Source organism: Labrus mixtus, chromosome 14 (genome assembly GCF_963584025.1).
Source record: "Labrus mixtus chromosome 14, fLabMix1.1, whole genome shotgun sequence".
Lineage (NCBI taxonomy): Eukaryota > Metazoa > Chordata > Actinopteri > Labriformes > Labridae > Labrus > Labrus mixtus.
Window position 1 is genome coordinate 16,705,405 of NC_083625.1, and position 27,986 is coordinate 16,733,390.

Genomic DNA, 27,986 nt, shown 5'->3' on the forward strand with positions numbered 1-27,986 from the left:
TTTTATTTAAAACTTTATTAGATTTCATGTGTCTATATTAAAGAGATCAAGAGCTGATGTGCACAGATGAGGGGTTGAAAACGGAGACATCATTTGAGAGCGAGCCAGAGCTTTATAGCTGTATATTTGTGTGCAGAGAGCAGCAGTGGAGAATGACTTTGTGAGTCTTAACACTCTGCAGGGTCTGGTTGAGTACGGGGGGCTCCAGTCCAGTCCATGCTCCCCTCTGAATGTTCCCCATTCAACCTGCATCCCATCATCGGACCTCCCTGATCCAGCACTGTTCCACTGTTGTATTGCTCACAGAACTGTCACAGTGGAAACTCAAAGGTGCAGTGTGAAACACTGTCAGAGGATTCACTTCTGTTGTTTGCATAGAGTTGCTTTTCATCATAAGGCCCTTGCTGAAACAATCTGGTCTTTCTCCAAAAGCTTCATTTTCTCAGTTCATTGAAACAGTTAGATGGTAAATCAGACAAATCAGGTCTTATTTAAATCAGGTCTTATTATTCCACAACTGACAGGGATCAACCCCTGTACACTCAGACATTTTGAAATCAAACTAAACATATAAGCTATCATTAATGTTCATGGTCATTCAAATATATCAATCATTTCTATGTATCACATCATTTTCAGAAATGTTTGTCCTCTGTCATTTTTTTTAAACTGAACTTCTTGTCTATTGATTTTTCCCAAAGAAATATTTCAACATTTTTCTGAAAGGAATTTAAATTTCTATTTTGCTGAGATTTGAATGAGAAGAAAACTCTAATTTATTTAATTTGGAGCTGGGGCTAGAAAACAGTTAACCTAGTTTAGCATAAATACTGATAGCTAAGGGAAGTATACTACCCCAGCTCTGCCCAAAAGAGGCAAATAAATATTTGATATACCAACACCTTAAGGTAGATCTTAGATAGAGCTAGGCAAGCTGTTCCAGTCTTTAAGCTAAGCTAAACTAAGCTAAGCTGTTGTTTACAGGAAGACAGACTGATTGGTATCAAATTCTCACCTGACTCACTGCAACAATGAAAAAAATAGTTAATAATTGATTTAATACGAATGCCCCACTTCATAATTATGTTTCAACAAGACTCACATCACATTCAGAAACAAATACTATCCTTTTCCTGTGACCTTTCAAACCAAAACACTCCACCAAACCTCCATGTTAGCATTTTGGTTTCTTCTCATCAACCTACACTGCTTTGGATTATACATTCACAAAAATAAACATCTGTTTAAAGTGCCCAACGAACGTCCTCTATGGTATTGCTTTAAGCCAGCGACTAAAGACTAAAGTCACTTAAATGCAGAGGCACATTATTATTAACATTAACAACAAAGACTTCAGAAAATCAGCAGAAATTCATACTTCACTGTACATAGCACTCATTCAACACCTGCAGGAACTGAGAGGTTCGTTTATACAGCTTTACACAGTGTTTACACCTGTACAACTCTCCAGAGGTATTTCTTTTTAAAGCCAGACATTCAGAGGCTTGAATGTGCAACAGTTGTATTTTGTAAAACAGGTGAATTTGTATTTCACTATTTGAGTTTGGTGCAGATACAATCATCTTTTTTGTGATACCCAGCATAGCTGCTTCCTGTTTGGCACTGTCAGTCAGTGGGATCCACCGACAGCATCACTTATCTTATCTGTCTTATTGCCAGCTTGGATGGAGTTAAACTTGAACAACAGCCCCCATACTCAGCCTGCTGTCTGAGGCCCAATCCCATTCTTATGTGTCACCTACTGTATGCATGGATAGGTCCACCAGGTTTATCGTTTCACTGCATGGCAGCTGGAAAAGATTTTTATTGCAAGACTGGGTGAATGAATATTTGTCCTCTTTTAGCCATTTACATGAACAGGCACGTACTAAGCAAAGGGAACATATTGAGTCTGATCCAGGCTAACAGTATCTGGGGCTGCATCACTAAATAGTGCTAAACATAAGCCAGGGTTAGCACGATGAAATTAGTATGGTATAGAAATGGAATTTACAGTTGACCTCTGAGCTGACACTACCAGTGTTAGTATCAAGACATATTTATTTTTCCCCAAAAAGTGTTTTTCTTTTTTTCAAGCATTGTGTCTAAAGTGTGTCCCATCCCATGTAGCACATGCTTTAAATGCGTTGGTTATTTGTCTTAAAAGCAGCATCATCTGAGGGTCATACATTTTCTAAGGGGGGAGTTTAGGGGGCAAGTTCCAGGGGATCGTCTATCATTTGAGCTGAGAAGCTTGTTGGGTTATTACTGTTTGCTGAGTTTTGCAAACTGTTCTGCAGTATGTAGTCGTCCACGCTGGCAGAGGAGCAGAGAAGCACTAACAGGCACCTGTGTTTATATCAAGCAAAGAGAAGATACAGCATGAAAAGCTGGGCTGAATCCTTATACACTTGTAGTCTTTAAATCTGTGGTTCTCAACTGGTGGATTGGGACACAATTATGGGTCGCAAAGCGGTTTTCAGTGGGTCACGAATTTGTGCCTGGAATAAAAACTGTTTAAATTATTGATGCACTAAATTACGTGACGCACATTTAAAACATGTTTGTCACATTTTGTTCCATTTGAGGTCCAAACCTATTTTTCATTAAATAAATCTGAGAGGTTGAAAATTTTAGAAACTTTGGGTCAAGATTTTTCATCAAGGAGGTGTTGGCGGGTCCTGAGGCTAGACCAGTTGAGAACCACTGTTGTAAGTAATCCTTTTTATTCATTTTTTTGTTTAAAAATTGTTGGAATAATTAAGACAAAAACAGTAGATGTTCTGTGGAAAGTAGTTACAAGTCGACCAGTACTTGTGATATAGGACTGTTTGAAATGATTGGACAACACTGTAAATTCAACAACTCAATTCGATTGAGTTGGTTCTATAACTGAAGGGTTACTTTGCTTCTTCTGAAAAGGTATTCAGCCCAGCTGTAACTACATTGCATTAATCCCTGTTTCAAGCACTTAAAAACATTGTTTTTGTTTACCCTTTGAATGGAAAACAGTCAATTTGTCATGTACTCTGGCTGTGGCCGCAGAGAATCACTGACATATCAAGGGCTGCAAATAACTTGAAAAAGGGTAAGACCATGCAAACATGATATACAACTACGTAACACATTGTTGGGAATAACATGTACACACAAATTTGTACAAACATCCTCATTATTTACAAAAATGTGCACATAATGGGATTTTAATATAGAGTTTAAATAGAAACCATCTACGAGGGACTCATAGCTTGAACTGATCTCAAAAATAAATGCTTTCACTGAATTTATACTCACTGTATAACCCCTAAAATTAAAACTCATTTTCAAGCAGTACAAGCAGCCCCCAAGTACTCTAAATGCTCTTTTTAAGGCCTTTCTGTACCTTATTGGGTGTAATACCAATGTAGTATTTGACAAATATCTAATGGTCAACACAAAACCATAAATACCAGTACACATTCAGTTTGTTTGTCTTGCTTTAAGAATGCATCAGATTGCGACTGTTCCAGTAGAAATAATAATAATTAGATTTACCAAATATCCGCCAATAATTCAAATCTCCTCCTTCTTTCACATGTTTAAGGTATAGTGAGCTCGCTGAAACACTAAGACAGTGTATATTTGGGAAAATAGATGTAAATATAGAAGACAAACACACTAAGACTGAAAAATGACAACCTGAAGTGTCTCTGGCAGGTGCAATCATACTTTCTTCCACACTTGTATGCATATTTTAAATCATTATCAGTGAACTCATTATTTGCACATTCTTCAGTTGTATATCATCTGCACAGTTATGTGTACATGTATATTCATTTTCTTTGAAGGCCACAGCCAGGCAGAGATTTGAGTATCTCAACATGAACATAATGATTGGACATGTGTGCAAAGACATGTGCATATACAAATATATGCAAAGAAGGTATATAAATATGAGTACCCATATGTTTGTGTTCACATGCACTTTCTCATTTCTTTTTTGGTGTCGGTTTTGAATCAGCTTTGGATCCTGAGAGGCCGTTTTCTGTGTTGTCGATCCCTGATGAAGTTACAAGGCACTCCTTACTGCAATTAGAGGGTGAAAAAAAGAAGAGAATTATAACGGTTCATGCATAAAAGCTCAAAGGAACACCTCAAATCTACCTCAGCATGTATAGTAACTTAGCTAGCCAAATGATGTACTCTGATGAAACAGTGTGAAATGGTTATATTGCTGATATAAATATACAGGGTGTTGTAAACTCACTTTTTCTCTTCAAGTTTGGAAAGAACAAATAGAGTGAAGTTCTTAAGCAGCATGAATCCCATTAACAGTGCGATGGCTCCGCCCACAGCTGAGGCTATCATAGTGGCCAGCGTGTTGTCCACCACCCTCACTGTTGACATCAACAAGATATCAGAGAAAACATTGTAAGGTGAAAATAACTATTTAAGTATCACAATTATTTTTAACATGAGGAACAAGTTGGTTCCTTTATCATAGTGAAGGTTTAAATTAGTATTTTCTCCAAAGCCCTGAAATAGCTCTGTCGAAAGTTACAAATAATCTCAAAAATACTTTGGAGAGTGGATTTCTCACTACTTAGACTGGTTATGCCCAGTTAGATTTGAATGCTGCCAACCGCCTGTGACAACGATGCCTCTCTCCCCGATGCACTGAACAACTTCTTTGCCTGACAATGTGCCAGCAAGGAAGTCCACTCCCTCCTCAAATGACCAGGTTCTGTGTCTGACTACAGCGGATGTGCAGAAGATTCTGCAAAAAGTGAACCCACTTAAAATTGCAGGACCCAACAACATTCCTGGCAGAGTGCTCAGAGGATGCGCAGACCAGCAGATATACTCACTGACATCTACAACATCTCTCTGAGCAGTGCATTTGTTCCTATGTGTCTGATGTCCACCTCTATAGTTCCTGTCTCCTCTGTGTCGTGCTGCACTGACACCAATCATCATGAAGTGATCGACTTCAGTTCAGCATTCGACACCATCATTCCCCAGCAACTGACCGAGTTGAACATGCTAGGCCTGAATACTGTACCTACCCCTGCAACAGGGTGCTTGACTTTCCAACTTGGAGGCCTCAGTCAGTCCCTATCGGGAACATCACCTTTAACACCACCACTCAGAACACCGGTACCCCTCAGGGCTGTGTGCTCGGCCCGTTACTGTTCACCTTGCTGACTCACTCGTGCTGCACTGCACCAAAAGAAAACAGCAGCGCAAATACCGCCTTCATAGGCTTTAGAAGGTACGCCTCCCACCCCCCATCCTCAGCACATTTTTAAAGAGGGACTGTAAAGAGCATCCTGAGCAGCTGTATCACTTCCCGGTTCTGAAACTGCACCACCACAGACCACAAAACCTTACAGAGGATAGAGAGAACTGCTTACCACTTAAGCCATAGCAGCAGAGCCAACAGGATTGTTGCTGACCCCTCCTTTCCCTCGCACAAACTTTTTACTCACTTGCCGTCTGGAAAAAGGTACTGAGCATCCGGGCCCTCACTACCAGACTGTGTAATAGCTTCTTCCCCCTAAGCCGTTAAACTCCTTAACACACAGTGACTGGCTTTTGCACTATATATAATAAATGTATACTGTTTATACTGTATATACTACCTGCCTTTCATACATATGTATGAGTTGATGATAGTCTGCATCAGTACTTAATTTGTAAACCCTGAGGTCCCGGAGCACAGAGAGAGTGCTGTTCAGGCGTGGCAGGAGGAGACAAAAAAGTCACTGGATACATCAAAAATACTCAGAGCCTTTGGTCCCCCGGAGCTTTCACAATAATGGCTCAAAATCAACTGGAGAGAAGTGCGTAGAATCACGACATGCTTCTGTCTCTGTCACGCTCTCTGATGTTGAGAAATGTCATTCTATATAATAAAGTCATTCTATGTGCTGCGCAAATGAATATTTAATTAATTAATTTGAAAACCCTGGATTATAAACACTTAGGCTTTTTAGTAATACTTTTAGTATTAACAGCAGCTCGTATCGACTTCAGAACATTTTACACTTCAACAGACAGCAAACCTCACAGCCAAAGGTCCAATCGAATAGTTCCCAATATGGTAGGTGCCGGATCTTATTCAGTTAGGATCCGAAGCAATTTAAGCCCTGGTCTGCATTTTAAAAAACGACCTCTGCCACTGTCACTTTAGCATTGCCACTTTATTTGTTTTGCCACTTTACATGTTTTAGTCACTTTAAAATTGTTGTTACGATCCACTTTGCTTTGTTTACCAATTTAAATATTTATAACCACCTCCTTGTCATTGCATTTAATCTTATATTCCTACCTCTTAGTTCTTAAATCTTAATGGTTTTATGTAGCATCACAGTTCTGGAGGATCAAAATGTTGTCTCACTGTGTACTTTGTGTATGGTTGAAATTACAATAAAGAGAACTTAACTTGAGCTTAACACAATTGACTATCACATCCTGTTTTATAGATTAGTACTCTTGTGACATTAAAATAACTGCAGTAAGGTGATTTAAAGCTGGTTGTGTACAAGGTCTATTACATTTTGTACACATTAAAGTTGTGTGCCCAAGTTATTCATGAAGTTTCACAAGGATTCTGTCCTCAGACTAATTCTTTTCACCCCCTTGAGGTAAGATCATGAGGAAACACTCCATAAACTTTTAATGCTAGTAGAAGATACTCAAATGTACTTACCACTAAAGCCAGATAAAAACCAATCTCTTAACTAAACTCAAAACAAGGTTTAGTGGGAGCCCAGGTGCAAGATGGGCTTCAGTTTTTCAGTTGAGCACATTCATTTTCTTGATTTAATGATGTTAAATGCTTCTGGACGGAGTTACAAACTATCTATTATCGTTGCTTCTTCATGTTTAAAATGTACTTCAGTCTGAGAGGGTGTGATATCGGTAAAACACAGAGCCAAATTATTATTAAAGGTCACATATTATTTAAAATACACTTTACAATGTGACATCACAAATGGCAGTAAGGGACTCAGGGAAATTCTGGTTTACACTGTTATTGAGAGAGATGCTTCTCACACACATAGGCCCAAAATACACATACATGCACAAACAGGACCTGTGGACATGCATTAGTGGAGTGAGTTTGAGTGCTTTTCCTAGCTTTAACTGTCACCAGATTTAAATCCTGTCTTCACAATATTCAGTGTTTCCCCTACCATTATATTGGGGGGGGGGGGGCGCCCCCCCTGAAGGTCAAGTAAAAAAAAGTAAAAAAACATTTAGATTTATTTTTTGTGCCTTTATTGTAGAGATAGGATAGTGGATAGAGTTGGAAATCAGGGAAAGAAGTCATTTAAGGATAACTTTCCAATAGAAAAGGACATCGTCATTAAAAGTAACACAAGAACACCAAGATTCCTTCAAGTGTTTGTGTTGTCGTGTCGCCGTGTTGGCATGTCGGCTTGTCCCCACCCCCCCAACGCTGTAAACCTAGGGGAAACACTGATATTTGTAGGCATTTCTTCAGCAGCACTGTCCACGTACATACTGCTCTCTAATTTAGTTTATTAGGAATGTGTTTATTAGTTTCTATTCAGTATTCCCATAAGCAAAGCAAGCCCAAATGAGTTGTACCACATTTATGATTCATGATGATAAAGTTGTCATCACATTGGGCAGTTTTGACAATAAGTCTGCATATTTATGTCCCCAAAACAGGCTGAGGAATAATGGGTTTGTTTAATAAGCCTATGTCTCCTGCATATAAACACCTAGCTACCATTTCACCTTGAGACCCTTATCAAAATAGGTCTTAAATTAAATGACAAATAAATCTTACCTCCCTCTCACATATATCAGCACACATGAAAAGTATAGATTTAAAAGTAGGCACTCACACTCGTCCACCACGACCAGGGTGAAGATGGCGCTATGGTTCCTGCCCTTCTCTTTGGGGTTGCGTCCATAACAAGTGTACTTGCCTCCGTCCTCGAAGGTGATGTTCCACAGCAGGATGGAGACGTTGTTGTGATTATTCATCCCAATAAACTCCACCCGCTCCCGATATATTTTCACATCTGGCACCACGCCCTCATCCTTAATCACCGATTCACACACCTGACCAGATCAACAAGCTGTCAATCACAACTATCACATGTGACCAAAACTTGAACATGAATCATTTTTTATTACGAAGTTCTTGCCTTCTGCATGGTGCCGTTGTCGTTGAATTGCCAGTTGAAGTAGAGATTCTCAATTCCGATACAGCTGGCATATGTGCAGGGCAGCAAGACCGTGCTGCCATTCACCGCCTCCAGGTGGTTAATCTTCCCCACAGACATCTCAAGCGCCTGAGCAGACCACACGCCTGAGGAGAAGGGAAAAGAGGCACAACATGATAAGACTTTACATTACAGCATCTTGGTGAGTGAGTACAAGTCAGTCAGCCTTAAAATAATAGTTCAATAATTTAATATGCACATACTGTATCTGCTTACTCGCCCTGATTTGGATGAGGATATTGATACCACTTCCAAAATTGTCCATAAATAGATCTCTAAATCCAAAGTGGGCTGTTTCCAGTAGACTGGAAACAATATCTCTTCATAACTGCATTTCTTAAAATCACTGTTTAAAACATTTTGGGGTAATTTTTAAAAGAAAACAATTTTAGATCACCAAACTACAGGGATAAGGATTAACCCCCACCTAAAAGTATATGTGCTCTTAAATATTGACAGTTTTTTATTTTTTGGATCATCATGATGATGCATAACATTAGGCAGATTCCTGCATGAGGATGATTCATCACTGATTCCTTTTAATAAAGATGTTGACATTCTTGCAGTGGCAGCGAAATATCCCTCACTGTCACTTGCTGTCAATCGCTATCGCTCACAAAACATTCGTTCAAAGATAAGAAAAAAGTGTGACGAGTGACGTCATCCATAGATGATTGCATGGGACACTGGAGGCTCATCAACGGTGGTCGCCATGCTGGAAATCCTGTTGCAGCGCAACTTTGAGACAACCCTAATGACAGGCAAAGAGCTGAAGCTGAGGCAGGTTTTAAGCCTCCTGACAAACCGCTACACTGTAGCTGCCCACCTGTCAGTTAGGTCAGTCTCACTCCTAACTATAGATAACTTGTATTGTTCATAAAATCCAAACAGATGCATTAATACAAAATTCAGTGTGTGCTTGAAGAAGTGGGTATACTCTTGCTTTTTACGCCAAATGTTTTTTGTGTGTCCTGTCCTGCAGAGGATAAACAGCCTCTGTGACATGTACGACTGCTCTTGCATATTTAGTAAATGTTTACCAGCCAATTAGGCAGAGAAAGGAGGGTCATCCCTTTATCGTCCTAGGAAAAGCACACTACTTAATATTGTCAATCAATCAATGGTGTGAATCCCAGGGGGATTAAGAAGTGGGTATACCCTACTCTGTATACCTGTGTATACCCTGCACTACACCACTGTGTGCCCATGAGGACAATAACTAATCAGACCAAAATCATTTTTTTGTACCTGGCTGTAAACATGTTCATTTTTAATGAAAAAAGAGACATTTTTGTATGTGGTGTGTACGTGAGCCAGCTTCAAGTGGAAACTAGATAAAATGCAGTTTTTTGCACTTCTGCAATGCTTCGTTTTTCAACACCAGAGGTTGCCGCTTGTGCCCAATCATCATTGTTTGCTTTACTTGTAGTCACTTCAACTTAATGTCAAAAGAAAACAAGGGACTTTACGACTAGAGTCAGTCCTTTCACTGAGGCACGCATAAGCCTCCCGAAAAGTTACTCTAAAATGATTTTCTGAACTAAGATGTAGTTACAAAAAGATATGTTCTAAAATTAAGTGATATACAAATTTAAGAAGAAATAAATAATGATAAAAGTATAAAATGTAGTACAGCCCCATAAAGTGCCTAAGTATTGCAGCATAATAAGCTCAATGATGTATGAGTTTAACAATCAACCACTGCTCCTACTGACCATCAGGTGACATCTCCATGATATTCAGAATACTATTGTCAAACCCTTAGTAACATGGTACCTTAAAGTCCTTGCTATGACATTACTGTGAATAACAGAGGATGAAATCTGCTGTGCCCTATGTGGAGACTGTAACTGTATACCAGGGACCACAGACAGACAGACAGACAGACAGATGGCAGCAAGTGAAGGACAGACTGCACTGTATTTCTTGTCCCTCCCTCTTTTACAGCACTTAAACACTTTGTGCTTAATGCTTCCATCTAGTGTGTGAGGTGGAAACTGCTTGCACGAAGCAGAGCTATATTACACAGATGCAGAGGTTATAGAGAGGAAAAAACTGACATGTGAAAATGATGAATGGTTGCAGTAGCAGCAGTAAAAAAAAAACAATCTGCACAGTGTGGTACATTCGTTTGATTTTGCTCTCTCTCTTTTGTGCACGCTGTGTTCTCACAACGTGGTCAAGGTCAACATCTGACAGGCACCACTGCAGCAAATAGAAACAATATTGCTTAAAACAGCAGGTTAGGGGAAACAAGGCATAGGAGGACAGTATGTGCATAAGTTATAGATTTATTCTCTCACACAATTCCCCCCAAACTCTCTCTGTCCGATCTTTTCCTCAGCTGGTCCATTGCAGCACAGTGAGCTTGCAAAAACGGTGACGAGAGAGCAACAGCATCACCCTTCCAGCCTCATTCTGCATGCACTCTGTGTCACTCCAGCTTTTTAAGCAACCTTTCACAAAATGTTAGTAAGTCAAATTCTTTCCATCAGTCAATATCTCTCTGTGTTCCCTCTGTGCATCGCCTCTTTGAAGGCTTTGTTTTCAACGAAATATAATGTTTCTATCACTGTTGTTATTAAACCTGCTAACAAAAGAACAAGAACAAAAAAACAGAGCAATTAATGACAACCTTTTTTCTTATATCATGATCCTTGATAGTCATGCTACAACACACAAATATCACTGGCCTCCTGTCCGTTGTCTCTGTGGTTACCAATTCAAGTTTTGCTTTGCAATGTAAAGTTTTAGTGCTTCAGTAAAAAAAAGTAGAACAGTAATGCTCCAGTTTCTAACCTACATAAGTCACCTTAAAACACTAGCGCTTTCATAAATACAGGAATATGTGCTCCCCAATTTAAAGTGGTATATGTTAAATATATAAACACTAAAGCCTGGCTCATTTTCTTTTGTATTTTCTGATGGAGATGTTGAACATGAAAGAAGGTCACCCAACCAAACATCACTTGAAACATACCGAGCAGGACGTACTGCTCTTAGAACATCGTCTTGTTATTTATCCGCTACATAAATCTGACACATTATTTGGAAATTCTCTACTGCAATTTAATTGACTGCATTATCTGATTGACGAATAGCTGTCTAGAGCACAATAAAAACCAACATCTGTTATGTACTTTAAAAAAAAAGCTGACATCAGATGAAGAATTTCAAACAGCACTAATTCGAAGCTTTAACAACGGGGGTTTAGGTTAGGTTTAAAAGGGACAAAAATGTATCTTATTCACTAGCGGTCAGATGTGTGGGGTGACACATACTACTGCAAATGAGAACAGCACCAGCTCTGAATGGTTGAGAAACAACAAAAACAAAGAACTTTCTTTCCTACAATCTTTAGTGGAGGCCAAAATGTAACGATCAATGATCACTACAGCAGATTTGCCAGAGATCCTTAAATCACATTTATAAACCCCTTTTCAGTGCACTACCAGGCACCTGCTCTCTCTCTCCATATCTTGCTGTATACTTAAATTATTTGGAGAAACAAATTCCAAAAGATACACCTCAACGCAAACCAAAGTAAAACAAACTGTTCACTGCTTATAAAGTGTTTAAACCACCCATAGACTGTACATAACCATGGACGAAGCCTCAGTGACGTCACCCATTGATCCATGGTGGACGCCATATTTAAAGTGCTGATTCTATCTAAATTCTGTTCAACCTAACAAAAGTCATAGAGCTGGAGCTTAGGCGGGCCTTAAGCCTCCTGAGAAACTACAACGCAGCCGCTTGCAGTCAGATCAGTCACAGCCCTAATTATGCAGAACTCATATCCTTCATCAAATCAAAACAGTGAGTTACAACAACAAAAAACCTGTACAGTGTGTTCTAAGGTTTTGACTAATCAGACCTAAATCGTTTTTTTGGACCAGGCTGTAAACATGTTAATTTCTGCTGCCAAAACTGCCATTATAGTGGACACTGGAGGAACTACAGTTTTTTGCACTTCCGTATTAGCTTCATTTTTCAACGTCGGAGGTTGTCACTTGAACACCACACATAATGCATTACACAATGGAAAATGAATATGATGTAAAAAGGATAATGCTAAGATGCTTTCAATATTTACTCTTTTACCCTAGCGCCTGCATTTGATGATTAATCTTACCATGCAGTTTTTGTTATAAGAGGCTAAAATGCTCTTAATTGCAAAGACAACAACTATGAGCAATACATATCTTTAACGAGACTACATTAAGTTGTGTTCCTGGTAACAAAATTCCACTGATACGTTTGTTTATGCTGGCAAATGTGGAAGTAGAGATCAAGCAGAGGTTAATATTTAGCATTGAATTGAAGGCAGTTTTAAAGTCTGCAGTTCCTGCATAATGTCACAGGCTATGATGTCATAGAGGTTTAACGTTTTAATGCCTGTGTGCTGCACTGTTGCTCCACACCTATAAGCAGGTGGGTTAAGAAAATCCAAATAGGGAAGTACATTAAGTGAGAAATAGATTCATACATAGACTAACAAATGAAATGTATCCTGCTCATATTAGGCTAAACGCTTGATGAGATAATGGCTTTAAATGCATGAGAGCAAACTTCTCTACCAGTGTCATCTGTGACTCACTGTTTACAAGTGATGATGATGATTATCTCTGCACTTCTTTGCAGAGGTAAAATCAATCACTTCATTGGTGATACCTGATTTGATGTTGTCTCAGGAAAACAAAATCCAGTATTCAAACTCGAAACTCTATATTTGAAGCATTGTAACTGGCAATAGCTACAACCAGTGTGTAATTCGAAGTGTCAGTCTATTTAGATAAACAATATCATATCTAGACACAGGTCTGAGAGTGGCTGCTGTCTATTACTTCAGATGCACAGTATGCTGCAAACGGCAGGGCCTTGCTTTAAGTGGCCCCGGTCTGACACAGCTTTTTCACCACAGGGGCCGCTTAATTCGGCTGACAGTTCCTTTTTATGGACAGACGATCCCAACACATAGCCATACCGATCAATAGGCATATGAAACTGTTAGACTGCATCAACATTTAGGCGGTAGACATGATAACAAACTTTCGTTTTCTTCCTTGTTCATTCTTTGTTTGAGAACCATTAGCACATTTTTATTTTAATCAGATGTAACACACAACCTCCAAAAATACTTCCTCACTGCAATCTAGTCCTGTCACTAGTATATCAGCAATGTGCTGACACATGTCTTAAATACAAGCATCAAACAGCAAACTAGGTCAGAAGCAAATGAAGGTCAATGTCAGGTTTGGAAACGCTACAGCATCATAGCTCCGCATAGCAGCACTGATATATGTTATGTTGGCACCAGTCATACGAAGCAAGGAAAAATCAAACAATTGTGAAGTTAAAAAAATATGATTAAGGCAGCAGTAGATGCTTTTGCAGATGTGGCATGAGGTGACGTAGAGTGAGAGATTGACATTACCAAGAAGGATTAAGAATATCACGCCGACGGCTCTTTGCGGAGGGCCCAGCCTCGGGGATTCGACCCCAACCCACTGGACCTCCATGACCGCCAGATGTGCTCCAGAAAAAAGACTGCAGCAGCAGCAGGATCCAGCCCGAGCTCCGGACAGCAAAATATCCTTTAGCCTCAACTGAGACTTGATTAAATCTGGAGCTGCTTTCTGGATTGTTTGACCCAAAAGGAGGCACGTTCCAATGATGCACCTACAGTACTGTATAGTCCCGGGAGGGGGAGGTGAGCCTGACTGGCAGCCCCCTCAGCACTCCTGTGGACTGTAGGTGAGACAGAGGGCAAAGGAAAAGGAGAAAGAGATAGGCAAAAAGTTAATCAACTGCAATCTTGAATAAGACATTTAGCTAATAGAAAACAAAGAGGCAGCACAGAAAAAGTTACATTTCAAGACAGATATATTGTGTGTCTTCAACATGGATGTTTCTACACATGCATACAGTTTATTTTTTAATAAATGTCAAAGAGGTAAAGCTGAGACAGGATGCATGATTTGTAAGCGAAGTACAGTTTTAGTTTTGCGTCTCCTACCTGCTCCTGCAGCCGGTGTTTTCCCCTCAGAGGCCGGCCCGGCTGCCTGCACAGCTGAGTCAGTGCGAACAGGACAGCAGGCGGAGCGGCAAACGCTTACTGCGCACAGTCAGGGTTCACTCAAGGAGAATCCAGCAGCAGCCAGTACTTTCACTGCAGAGACAGCCACATTGCATCGGCAGCATGGACAGGATACAATTAGAGGAGAGGAGAGGGGGGAGACAAACAGAGACACAGATAGAGACACAGAGAGTGGAGGGGGAAAGTGGCTGCTCTCAGTCCTCCTCAGCAGAGCCCCGCTGATGCTGACTCTTCTCCCTGCCCGTCCCTCCGGCTACCTCACAACTTTTCCCTGTCCTCTCAGCTGGCTGCATGCCATCTCTCTCTCTCTCCCTCCCTCCCTCTCTCTCTCTACATCCCCTCCCTCACCTGCCTCCTCATATCCCTCTTATTCTCCTTCTCTCCTCCATCAACAACCCTCTCCCTTCCTTACCCTCTTCCTCCTCCCCCTCTCCTGACTCGGGGCGTGTATGCAGACTCAGGCACTTTTGTCAGAGGGTTTGTGGAGATCAGAGAGAAGTTCTGCAGTGCAGGTTTGAGAAGGGAGGAGGTTGTGTAATGCAGCCCCTGGGCCGGCCCCCGACATATGCTCCCCACTCAAAATGATCCATTCATAAATAGACATGTTGTTTCACGGATAACGTCACCTTTCAGGTATCAAAACTCTCTATTCTGCTTTGACTAGGTAAAAGTGCAGATTTTCTTAACTATAACTCAACTTTAAAGCTTGTCCCGTCTTCTCATTCAATGCCTTGAAGGTCAAACTATCATGTGCCTCATGCTGCATCCATTCCTCTCTTGTGATCAGTGGGATGCAGCTAAAATGCGTTATGCTATGATGCGGTATGTTTGCAGTCATTTTTCCCATAAATGCACAAACACATCAGTCAACAAAGGCTGACGGACATCACATGTCTGCACTCTTCACTGCAGGGCGCAACAGAGGAAGTGCTACAGTCAGACTCTTTAGATTTGATTAGTCAATTTTAGTCATGACTGATGTTGCATTAATACACTTAAGACTACACACCTGCCAAACTCCATTACTGTAAATAGACAGGGACTTGACTTTACAGTAAATGTGGTCGGGCTGTTTTGAGTTCAATAGGGTTGGAAGAGGTTAATTGGAGTTTTCTGCTGGAGGGAAGGAGAACTGTGAGTGCTGGGAAGGATGCAACTGAGATCATGTGACACAGTGCCATCTGAGCCGAGGTACAGTTCGACTGCTGAGGACAAGCAGACAAGTGCACATCCGCTTTGGACTTAAACTTCTGGCATTTTCTCTCTGCCTCAAGAACAGTGGTTTGTTTTCTTTTGCAGAAGAAGAAAAGGTAAAGTTTGGAGGACTGCACCTGATATTTCTTAAACTATTGGCAGAATAAACGTCAGTGGCAGTAGCTGTACTTTTTTTAATCTGCAAGTATTAATACTGATCTACTATGCATTGCAATGCTTATTATGTAAATTTACAGACTATATAGGCAGGCTCTTTAGCTACAGACAAGTTTACAATAGTTGCATATGTTAATTCTGTGAAATGTGTTTTACTCTTGCATTAAGTATAAGTATGTATTACTTAGAGCTGATAAGTTTGGCGTAATGATCGTCTGTCTAACGTGATAATCTACCAATTTAATCCATCCCGTGTTTGAATGGACAGTGTGAAATTCTGTCCAATGAGAGTTTGCATGGGCTGAAAAAAACTTCCCACTAGCAATAAACACTGATCTAGACCCCATGTACAAGTAGGTGACGCGTGGTGTTATGTGACAGTAAGCAGAGTGCAGGGTGTTTTAATGGGTATAGGGCTCGAACTGAGAGATGATGTGTCCAGGATGCAGGCTTACCGCTCTCCTCTCCAGGCCCCTCCACCGGGGTGTCTATGCAGCAGTGGTGGGAAGTCTTCCAAAACTGCAAGAAGAAAAAAAAAGAAAAGAAGAGCCTTTTGCTGCAGAAAGACAGGGTGCTGCTGCAGACCTACAGGACAACTGCAGCTGCACAGAATGTGCGCATGGACGGTCTTGCTTACATTAACATGAACACGTAGTATTTAGTGTACAGATCTGCATTAGTGTGCTTCTCATATTATTATTCAAAGAAGCCATTAGTGCGCATTTTCCCTTTAAGAGGCCATAGGTGTCACTTGCTCACACTGCAGCAAACTGTGTGCTGCTTCGAAGCAAATAGACAATGACAGATGGTGTCCCAGCTCTTACTGTATATTCATGTTATTACTAGTACTTTTGAGTAAAAACTACAAAGCCACCATTACAACACTGTAAAGTACTCCATTACAAGTAACAGTGCTGCATTCAAAGTAGTACTCTTTCCTAGACACTGATCTGTGTTAATTGTATATACAGAGACACTATTGTACTTTACACAGTTAGTAAGATCAGTCTTGATGTTCAGGGGTTTCTGACCTAATGCTTTAGCTGTGGCAGAGGGTAACAAAAACAATCTGGTGGGGTTGTAAGTGTTGCATTACTCACCTTTTATTCAAGATCAGTTCAAGAATGTTTTTTCAACATTTTAAAACCAGTATTTTCGAGAAATGTCTGGAGAGAAAAAATAAGAAGACTACAAACATGGCCTCTCTGTTCTCTTGTTGTACAAGATGAACTGTAGGCTACAACCAGTGCACTGCAGGCCAAGTTTATTAACCTTGCATTCAGTATAAAATCTTACTGCTGCTTTTTGTAGCTTAAACTGACTGAAATTAGATTAAATGAATATATATATAATTATATCTCACCCATGCAAGCCGCTGCAGAGAACAAATAGCATTTAGCAGCTAATGAGACAACCCCAGTTTGCAGGCTACTACTTCATTAGCATACCATCTAAGCTAACAATAACTTTCAGATTGTTCACCACCTAAATATACAAAACCCAGAAAACCCAACATTTTCCAAGACACAGGCAAAAATTGGGGCGACTTAAGATTCAGACTTTTCCCTGTAGTTAGTTAAGACCTAAAAGAGGAGGAACATTTGACTGACACACACCAGGCGGCCAAAACAAAACTCTATAAACCTGTAGCCAGGGGGGGTCGGAGAGTTACTAATATTTAGCTATCATTGATAGGGCTCACATTTAATGCGTTTTTATCAAAATGTATCTCTTGTTAAATAAAGCAATATGCTTAACTATTATTGCAGGCCATCATGAAACCTTTGAAGAAGTTTAGTTAAAATTTTAATGAGTCTGACCTAAAGTGTAAGTTTTTGTACCCAACATAGACCCTTAAAGACAATGGTAGATTACTGTTATATTTATACAGAGTACCTGTTAGACAGAACATATTTTCTATCCATTAGACACATACATTGTAGGACTCAAAGCAAGAGTCAACAATTACTTGTGGTTTTTCACAAGCTTGTTTTTCAGACAGGTTCAGACATTGAAAAGAAAGTGAAAGCATTGATTGTGTTTAAGTCAACAGAAAAAACACTTTTATGTAAGGAGTATAAAAAAGTGAGTTCATGATACCACCAGGGGGAGTAATATCCTTCATGCCTATTAGTCGTTTTGTGATCACACTTTTCTCACAATACTTAAAAGCACATTCAGATTTTCAACTTTTATTTGAGCAATTCCAAAGTATTGCAAGCTGCATTTTCATTGTTCAGTAGGTGTTAATAATGCTTAAAACATTTCAAACTATTACAAAAAAAAAAAAAGTCCCAGTGAGATGATTTCAAATCCACTCATTTTAGACAGAGGTGGATCCACAGTCAGACAAACTGAAAACTGAAATTAATAAACTGAGAGTTTTACTTTCCTGTTCTGAGTCCAGGGAGTGTGTACCACATTGTTGTGTAAGACACGTAAAGGAGTGGCTGATCACTGGAATTTCACACTCACCTACTCAAACACCTCAAGAGCTGACCCACTGTTTCAAAAACAACTCTTTATTCCACAATTGTTCACAAGACATTTTAAGACTTGAGTTAAACAGTGGAAAGTTCTGCATATCTTACACTATGTACATAATCACTTGTGCAATGTTGCCATTGTAGTAAACACGTAGCATTGATTATCACTCAAAAATATCATGTTGGACTTTCATTAAGTTAAACACTAAGACACAGTTAGAAGCTATTTCTTTAAAAAATGTAAAAAATTAAAAGATTATACAGTTTAAACAAACAGTTGCTGTTGCATTAATCTAACAATCACATAGTTGGTTAGACACTTGTCTGCTGATATGTGGTGTTTTGAACAATGAGCCAAGTTAAACTGGCTTCCCTCTAAGAAATCTATAGTTCATTTATTCGGCACGAAAAATGAAGGAGTTTTCCAAACATTGTTCTAAGGCAATACATTCCCAACAACAGCGGAATTGTTATTCAGTGAGTTAGCATAAATAAGCAGAGTTACAGTGGTAATGTACAATCACCCAGACACACATTCATCAATCCATATCCAAAAAACACACAGAAATGAAAGGGGAATACATTGCACAAAGTCTCTTGAGGCTGGAGATGCAGGTTCATGAAATATGGGAAATAAGGGATTTAAAATTAAAAAGAGAAAAGGAAGGAAGTTAGCAGACATGACAGACACCTGTAGTGGCTTGCACCTCTCTTCTACTTCAGGCTAGCAGCTGAAGGCTGCTTCTACTAGCGTAACACATCAGTGACCCTGACCAAACTTTTGTCTGCCGGGTTGCTGGTGGGTTATGGTTAATGTAGGTTTTAAGTTTTGACAAGGAACAATGCATTAATTAAAAATGGCAGTACTGGTCCTGTGTCATTGATTTGGATGCCTTTTTTTGTTTGTTTTTTACTGTCCATCGGGAGAATAACAGTGTTAATAACAAGAGTGCAATAGTAAATTGTAAATCAATGTTACTGTAATGTATTTACTGTATTATTCAATGACCATGATACATTTAATGTACAATAACTTACATAACAGGTTGATTTATAAGCCCTGATGCTATAGATGGAAGAACACATTTAATCAATCTAGTCAAATAAACCACCTCCATCATCGCCACCATCATCATCATCATCGTCATCATCGTCATCATCATCATCATCATCATCGTCGTCGTCTTCAAGGCCGTCCTCTTCCTCATCATCCCCACTGCTGGGTTCAGACTCTTCATCGTCTGAACTCTCCGCTTCTTTCTCCTTCGTCACTACTGTCAGATGAACTGCCTCTTCAGGTAAACTGATGCAAACCCCGGAAAACACACACGCACAAACACACGTTGACAGTAAGACAGGCTTCTCATGGATACCTGGAGGCTTGAAACCTCCAGCAAACAAAGGGCCCACAGTGGTTCACAAAAAAAAAAATTCCACTCCATTATAAACAGGGAGAGAGGCTTAAAAGAATACAATAACCAGAACCTCAGCTTGAAAGAAACCCAGTTAAGAGTACCACAGAGATTTTATGAGCTGCTCCCACCCGTGGACAAAGACAACCAAGACATCAGTTCATGAGCATCTCTCCACCGCATCATGGTTCTCCAGGTTTAAGTTGTCTCTGTTTGGAAAACTCTTCACATGTATTCCCAGCCTAAGATGGATCATACTGTGAAACAGCAGCTTTTAAAGAAAAGGGAAGGTATTGCCCAGAAAAAGTATATCTGCTCTTATCTTGCAAAGCTTTAAAAGTTAAACCCTCAGTAGAAACCAAAAGATAGGAAACAACTCAATTCACAGCAGCGGAATAATGTATTTTGTGCTCTGTGCTTTTATCGGGATAGATCAATTATGATTCTGTTTGATGATGTAAAAATGCAGTCAGAACTGCTGCTGTAAATTGAGGACATTTTTGTCAATTTTTGTTCGAAATCCCTCCATATTTACATCTCCTACTTTACAGCTTAAAAACTCTGACTAAAACTAAGTGTTACAATCATTGACAAATATTGGTGAAACATACAGAAGTGAATAAAGATTTGGTAAAATAATAAGCTGCAAATGTGATGCACAATATCTCTAATACTGAAGTAAATAAAATGCAATAATATTTAAGGTTCACATTGGAGGAGCAAACATGGAAGAAAAATGAGCCTTTCCACCCTCAAATCTCATTTGTCCTTTCCAGCAGAGTGTACCCTACCAGCCCCCAATTTCCACACCAGCCCCCAGAATAAGAGGAGCAGAGGAGCTCCAGATGTCTGGCCCTCACCACACAGTCGGGTCTTTCCTCTTCGACTCCTCAGGGTGCATCTCAATGTCGTTTTCCATGTGCTTTTTCCTGCAAAACCTCACTGCCACAAAGATACCAAGAAGGACGAGGATAACACCACAGGCACCTCCAACGGCTGCTGCCAGGATGCCGATCTCAGAGAGGGCAACTAGAAGCAACAAGAACCAAAATGAAAGATAACAGTGGGAGAAATCTAAGTGCGGTATGTTGAGTAATTTGAAATAACAAAATACAGATAGCATCAGAATAAAAATAACTATTTACCAGGGATAAGACATTCTGTCTTTCACTTCCTGCTGCATGCATTTGACTATTTTTTAAGAAACAGATGTCCAACACAGTCAATATAACTTGTGGTGTACCACAAGGAAGTATTCTATTACCCCTAATATTTCTTAATTTGTCCTGATTTGAAGGATTAATAATTCTGTTTGTTGGTGTTATATTCTTCAAAATTATGTAGAGTAAGTTCTATTTTAGGTAATGTATAAGCCCTCCAAGCATTCAGAGCTGCCAGTCTGACCTTTGTTGACAACTCTGAAGACGATCTCTCCATTACTGCCGTGCACATCTGGACGGTTGCGCACCTGGCAGATGAAGGTGCCATTAAAGGTCGGAGGCACCTCATGCAGGGTGATGGAGGCATCGCGTCTCAAAATATCTCCTGACCATACTGCATGGCCTTTAAAACGCCCATGCTGGGGAGGGTATGGAATCTCCTGGTAGTAAAACACCTGGCACACAAACACACACACACAGAGATACAATTTGGAAAAAAAAACAAGTACAAGAAAAATCTGCATCTTTGGTTGGTTCAACTACAGCTACTTCTCATTGAATTGATATAAACGGTACAGAATCACCAGAGACATCAAGCCACCAAGAATGTCATCCAATGGGTCTTAACGGCACCAGCGTCTGGTGTTGAAAAATGAAGCCAATGCAGATGTGCAAAATCCTGCAGTTCATAGAGTGTCCGCGTGAGGCTGGCTCTAAGAGCCCGGATGTCACGTACACATTACATTAAACAAAGCCTGTTTTTACAGCAGAAATTACAATGTTTACACTCTTTTTAAGGCTCCTTCTGGGATTAACTCCACCTAGGCAGTTGAGGCCAGCTGTGGGTGCTGATGCTAAGGTGCGAGGGGTGATGCTGATGGAGAGCTCTGCTAAGCCAAGGCAGTGAAGCATGCTGTACGGAGCACTTTCTGGACTCTGTCCTCCAGGGACATGAAGGAGAAAACTTTTGTCTGGTGCTTTACAACACACTGCACCTGCTCCACACATCAGCTACTACTCAATCCTTCCTAACTCACATGAGCATGAGCAGCTGTACTGTGCCGAAGCCCACCTCTTCAAACCACGCCAGGGCCAAGAAAGTGTACGCTGCAGAGAACTCACATTAGTCAAACGAACTGGAATTTGGGGGTCAAACTTGATCTTTTGCCATTCTTCTTAAAATAACTTCTCCTATGAGGTTCATCTGATCCAACTTGAAGTTTAAATGTGATCTTTCGCCCAAGAAACAGGAAGTTACTGTTACTCAAACATACAGGGTCAAAACTGCCTAAGACTTTACTTGTTTGAAAAATATCTCTATACCAAATATGCATATTTGGTATATTGCTACCTATTAATAAGACACAGTAAGCCTGCGTGACATGCTTCAGTCAGTTCACATTACATTTACACACTATGCTCTCACTTTATGTTGTGTCTAAATGACATGATAGTTTAAAGGTGTGTCTGAAACACATTGCAGCAGCAGCACACTTTGCGGCTGTGCCATAACCCCAACAAGCATAAAACTCTGAGGGCGCGGTCACACTGCATCCGTACCGTGCCCAACGCACGCTTCAACCCTAAAGTCCAGTTCGTTTGGCCAGTGTGACCGCTCCGTATAGTGCTCAGGCACGGTACACTTCCTTGGCACACTTCGGAGAGGTGTGCTTCGGCACGGTACACTTCATGCACGAGCACAAGCACGCGGGTAAACAACGCTGACAGCCTTCATTATGGAGAAATCCAGAGTTTCATGTCTGTATCTGACTAACATGACACAATATAAGCCACAAAGTAGCTGTCATGTTCTCTGTGTTGTTCTCTGTGTTGTTCTCCGATGTGCGGCCGCCTGTGGACTTGGCCGCGCGTCTATTTTATTTATTTATGGCTGTGTCTGATTAAAATGGCTTAAAATAAGATACAAAGTCAGTAAAGTAGTTGTAATGCTCTCTGTGTTTTTCTCTGATGTGCAGACGCGGATTCGACTGCGCGTCTCTCTTTCTCTCTCTCTCTCTCTCGTCCGCCTGTTTGTAAACTGAGCACGCTTCATAATAACATAAAGCGTGCATGTGTTGTATTACGACTTTATGTACAAGAGGTAATCGTGCTTAAGCACGGTTAGTCCTGGCCAGTATGACCGCGGGCCGTGCTGGCCAGCGTGGGAATGGCGCAGCGGGGGAGCAATCGTGCTTGGGTACAGCATGGTACAGATGACCAGTGTGACCGCGCCCTGACATGCACAATGGTGTGAGGGCCAGTTCAGTGCTTATTGCAGCCCCAATTTTTTATTATTCTCTGTCTGTTGTTGCCTGTATTTGAATTCTGTATATGTGTGAGAGAGCTTGTAAACTGAGAGGTAGGGTATAAGAAAATAAAATATATACTGTCAAAATATAGTATAATTTAAAAACATGTTAAAAGCTCAGTTGAAGCCTTGGCTGGATTTTGTTAACAATGAAAATAGGGTAAACACATTTTTAAACATTCATACATGTTTGTAATATATGTTAAAAAATAAAATCAGTTTCTACGAACCGACTCATCTGATCCTGAATTCAAGGATCTGAAGTTCCAGGACACTGTGACGGACTGAAGAGACACTGGACGGTTGGTTGTAAAGGTGCACTTCAGCTTCACATTTGTCCCGTTGACCGCCTCCACCTCACTTGGCGTGTAAATATCTATTCCACTCACATGACGCACCCCTACAATACAGACATTCATAATTACTCATCAACTATACCAATACATTATACAAACATTTCCATCACCTGACTCATTGACACAACAAAAGTTATATTCTAAACTGTCCAGATGATTATGTTTTATACTCAACTCCTCCGCTTCAGAGCAGTTTGAACACTGCAGAGCTGTTTGCACCAGATGTACGTATCACTAATAGTTTACCAAAGAAACGTCCTTGACAAAGAGCAAAGTGACATGTGCCTCAGATCTCTGCTTTTTATGTTTGAAGCTTTGAATTTTTACCCTCTAAAATGAAACCCCTGCTTAGGAATAAGGGATTAATTTACCACTTTTCTAATTTACTTCAATTCAGTGAAGCAAACTAGAGAGTCATAATACAAATAATGAAATAGATGCTACACTTACTATGGGTTAATGATTGCATGTGTGCACAAGCACAGAGGGTCAGACGACACCGCCTTAAAAGGAACAGGTTTAGGTGATTGTTGTTGGACATGATGTATTAAATGATACATCTGAATATTACTTTTTTTATTGTATTTTACTTGAAACTGTTAGTTTAGTTACATCTGCATCACGTTGTCAGCCACAGCGATGAGCAGACCTGAAACTCAACCTGAGGATTAAAACATTCCAGAAAATAAACCTCAGAGGAGGAGAAGCCAAGAATGTGCTTTAATCCTACACAGACATGGATAAAATAAAATGTATGATTGTACAAGAAATCTGCAATCTTAGAACATGATGGTATTTCTTAAAGCATGGTCAGTGTATGTGTATGCAGAACCCAGTGATATATGCACATTGTCATAAAGTTAGTGTGTAAAATTGTGATAATTAAATTATTGCAAGCAAACTCCAGCACACCATCCAACTTGTAAAAATCCATTTAGTGGACATGTTCTTGACCTTTATCAGTCAAAACCAATAAATGCTAATCAATGATTTTTTGCACGTGAGACATCTCATCCTAGGCTCCTGTTTATTAAATAAATGTGCAAAGTGTTTTCATATCAGTATCAAATAATGAAAAAGAGACCCAAAAGATAATCAAATGCCAAGAACCACCTGACATTGGATAATAAAGACAGGGTACAAAAAAAACTTTACAAAAAAACAAACAGTGAATCTAAAATTAGTATATTTATAATCTAAAGTTAACAAAAGAAGCACTTCAAATTTCAAATAAATTCAGTTTTCAGTTGACAAAGTATCTTTTTGCATTTTCCATTTTACCGAAACTTCAAAATCAAAGTTTGAATTTAATCTGTTGTGACATGAATGATGATCTACCTGTTTCTTGGTCGGTTGATCAAACCATTAATGATTCAGGGTGCTGGTTTAGCTCAGCTGGTAAAGAACATGCCCAGTGCGACTGTCAGTCCAACACCATTTGGTGAATTTCAACCACTGCTCTCTCTCCACATATGATGAATGATTCATTCATCCACATATACTGTGACTTATAGAGACTGTAATCTGAAGCAGTTTCAAGAAGAAAGTATTTCTTTGTTTAATTCTTAGAAAGTGGTTAATCTAAATACACAAAGAGGTGCCTTTTTCTGGCATTCAGCAAGTCAAAATAGTATAGTTCTTTGAATGATCCCCCATTTCATCTTTTTCATCTGATATTTGTCTGATTTAAACTGATGAAGTGGTCCGATGACATTTATGATTTATTTCCAACTATTTTTCTGTTGATTCTTTTTGCTTTACTGCTGTCAGTGTTGTCTTCTGTAGAGCAGACACTGTCATGGACGTTCCTACAGTGAGATGCCTCAGGACAGTGTTTGCCTAACACAGCTTGAGCAATGAAACTGAATTAACGCCATCAACTTGTATGAGCTTGTTTAGCTGCAAACCTTCAGGGACGAACTGATAAAAGGAATGCCGGAGAAGCAAAGTCAAAAATGGCATTGGAATTTTTACACTTCACTCAGAGTAATTGTCCAATAAAATATCAGTGGTGACATTTGTTGTGGCTGTCCTTTAAATCTGTTGTTACAACCCTCTCCAAGGATTGGAGGTGGAATACTGTTGATACACTACCAAAAAAAGAGTTAGCCTAGGGGATACTTAACAGGTTAAAGTTAAAGGTGCACTATGTAGATTTGGTAGTGAAATTTGAAAGTTGGAGAAGTGAAACTATTCTATGCTAGATTTTCTGAACTAAATACACAAACTTTATTCAAAGAAAATACATTGGTCCCTGGAACACTGTTAGGAGCTAAAAAGCTACCAGGAGAGTTTCGGTTTCACTGTTGCGAGCCCGCCACCATAACTTCTCGAGTCGCATTTTATCTTCAAACAGTGTTCCAGGGACCAAATTTTCCTCTGAGGGCAGTTTGTGTATAGATTTATGAACATATACCACAGAATCTGTACACTTCTCAAACTTTCACATTTCTCAAAACTACATACAGCACCTTTAAGATTCAGCTCTTGCATAGTACAGTGCTGAGTAGAAATAGCCTGGGAACCTACTGAATGATTATGCTGCAAAGCCTGCTGTTATCTCTCCATTGGGACACTGTTAGACTGTCTATCTGACATTCAGCCTTGAAATGTACGTAGCTCTACACTTCGATATCTACAAAAACACTCTCATAATAAAGGTCCCACTGGCTTCAACATTAGAAGTAATGTCTACAATCTTCATCTGTAATTCCAGCAAGGGAAGATCATAATGTAGTCATTTTCCAATTCATTCAACAATGAAATCGGGCGTCCCCACCACAGCCCAGCCAACCACACACACAGGTGTCTGCAAGCTTGCCTGTCTGAACAGCTCCTCCATATTCACAACCAGCAGGCTATTGAAGTGTAACTAAACCCAAAGTCAACACGAGAGAATGATGGTGCCATGTCTTTTACAAAGCCAAATACATGTGGTGCCTTTGCTCACAATTGTTCCTATATGTGTAATTTCTTATTATTGAGACCGATCTAACATTTGCTCTAATATCAATCCTTGTTTAAGATATTGCAGTCTAAATGGAATATGTTGGCTCATCTGGTTTTGTTGTGTAACATTTTTTGATAGACCTAAATCAAAACTTCTAACTTTGCAAATGAAAGAGCTCCATATTCAGTACAAACTGTTCCCTGACTGGATAAACATGGTATAAATCGAATGCACATTACATGACATTAATCCATTGTGTTCATTTATTGACATGTTGAAATGTGCTGAAACATCAACATTTACACAACTGAGCACTATTCTGTCATGAAACACCCAGATCCGGTGGTCACAGCATTCATTGCTGATCTGGGGGGGAAAAAAATACACAATGCAAAGTCCGTTCAATTTCTGTTTGGTGAAGCTTATAATGAGTGTTATGGTTTACCTGTCACATAGGTTGCACTGACTCCTGACTGTGGTGTTTTTGTTTTGATGTAAATATCCCTTTAGGCAGGTGCAGCAGAGGGTCTCTCTCTTAGCTAAACTAGAAAAATAATAAATACATGCCTTTGAGGTCTTTGAGACTTCAGTGACAATGTGTTTCTTAATTCAACCTGTTGCCTTGTGTTACCTTTAACCCATGACTGGGGGATTCTCCAGCTTCAATTAAGGTTCAAACATCCTGGTATTAAAAAAAACATCAGATTGTGTAAACAACTGATTGTTATTTTGCCAGCGTATGACCGTGAACGTTACATTTATTTAAAACAGAAAAAGGATAGGATATATTGATTTTGTATTGAAAATATTAGCATCCTTTCACATCTATATCAATATATTAATATTCCCTATAGGCCTATCTGTTTCTTGGATGTTACAATAGGCTATTGTGTGTTGCTGTCAAAGTTTGGATAATACATTTTAGATAGGCAAAAAATAGAAGAAACAAAAGACTCTTGTAATGGTCTAATATAATTGTCTTATTCATGGACACGTAGGCCTATACAGTCAACGACACGAACATTATGTAGCATTTTAGTACGATCAATAGTAGACAACATTATGCTGTTATTCTGTATGACGCTATTATGTCGAACATTTTATCAGAAGGCAGAGACTATTCGGCTATAGTAAAACTAAGCTTGGACTTTAATGGTAGCCTAGAGCTGAAAAGCCCCAAAATCCCATTTCAAAACTTTCTTTTCGCAAACTCCCTCCAGGAAGTCGTGTAAACTCACCTGGCAGCACGAGTCCTCCCAGGAGAAGCAGAAGCCATACCCGAGACATGGGAGGATAAAACATTAAAACTGCCTCAATTCCGACGGGTTGAAGTCAAAGTCCCTTCATGTAGCCATACGCTTGTTGGATGGACTCAAAAGGAAATATCGTCGCAGACTGTCGGAGGAAAAAAAAAACGCCTTTTGTGTGTGTAAATCTAAATGTGGTGGAAATGTGAGTCAACCTGCTAACACACCTGATGGGCGGCGTCAACTACCTCCCTTCTTGCTTCTTGCATAACCTGTTAGACACCTACCATAGGCCTACTTGCTGTTCAACATGTCGACTGTAGGCTTATCTTTCAGCCCTTACAAATATGTGC

At 39.8% G+C, this 27,986-nt stretch overlaps 2 protein-coding genes across 2 annotated transcripts; both read right to left on the minus strand.

The window, feature by feature from the left end:
• On the minus strand, positions 1–15,425 carry scn4bb (sodium channel, voltage-gated, type IV, beta b). Its single transcript, XM_061055507.1, has 6 exons — positions 14,263–15,425; positions 13,681–13,994; positions 8,166–8,329; positions 7,860–8,079; positions 4,247–4,376; positions 1–4,065 (listed from the first exon to the last, which is right to left on the minus strand). Exons 2-6 carry the CDS (start codon positions 13,763–13,765, stop codon positions 3,969–3,971), a joined length of 696 nt encoding a protein of 231 aa, XP_060911490.1. The 5' UTR covers positions 13,766–13,994; positions 14,263–15,425; the 3' UTR covers positions 1–3,968.
• Positions 15,426–17,890: 2,465 nt separating this feature from the next.
• On the minus strand, positions 17,891–27,946 carry mpzl2b (myelin protein zero-like 2b). Its single transcript, XM_061055506.1, has 5 exons — positions 27,625–27,946; positions 23,311–23,480; positions 21,017–21,227; positions 20,473–20,641; positions 17,891–19,503 (listed from the first exon to the last, which is right to left on the minus strand). The coding sequence occupies exons 1-5, from the start codon at positions 27,686–27,688 to the stop codon at positions 19,296–19,298; spliced, it is 822 nt and encodes a 273-aa protein (XP_060911489.1). The 5' UTR covers positions 27,689–27,946; the 3' UTR covers positions 17,891–19,295.
• Between the last annotated feature and the right edge of the window lie 40 nt (positions 27,947–27,986).

Coding starts and splice junctions, on each gene's coding strand:
- mpzl2b (XM_061055506.1), bottom strand. CDS start 27,688: ATGTTTTATCCTCCCATGTCTCGGGTATGGCTTCTGCTTCTCCTGGGA. Junction 21,228..23,310: donor ATTCAGGATCAGATGAGTCG/GTTCGTAGAAAC, acceptor TTTGTGTGCCAG/GTGTTTTACTACCAGGAGAT. Junction 19,504..20,472: donor AGGAAAGACCCGACTGTGTG/GTGAGGGCCAGA, acceptor GGTTTGCATCAG/TTTACCTGAAGAGGCAGTTC.
- scn4bb (XM_061055507.1), bottom strand. CDS start 13,765: ATGGAGGTCCAGTGGGTTGGGGTCGAATCCCCGAGGCTGGGCCCTCCG. Junction 8,080..8,165: donor ACAACGGCACCATGCAGAAG/GCAAGAACTTCG, acceptor TGATCTGGTCAG/GTGTGTGAATCGGTGATTAA. Junction 4,066..4,246: donor TCCAAACTTGAAGAGAAAAA/GTGAGTTTACAA, acceptor CTCTAATTGCAG/TAAGGAGTGCCTTGTAACTT.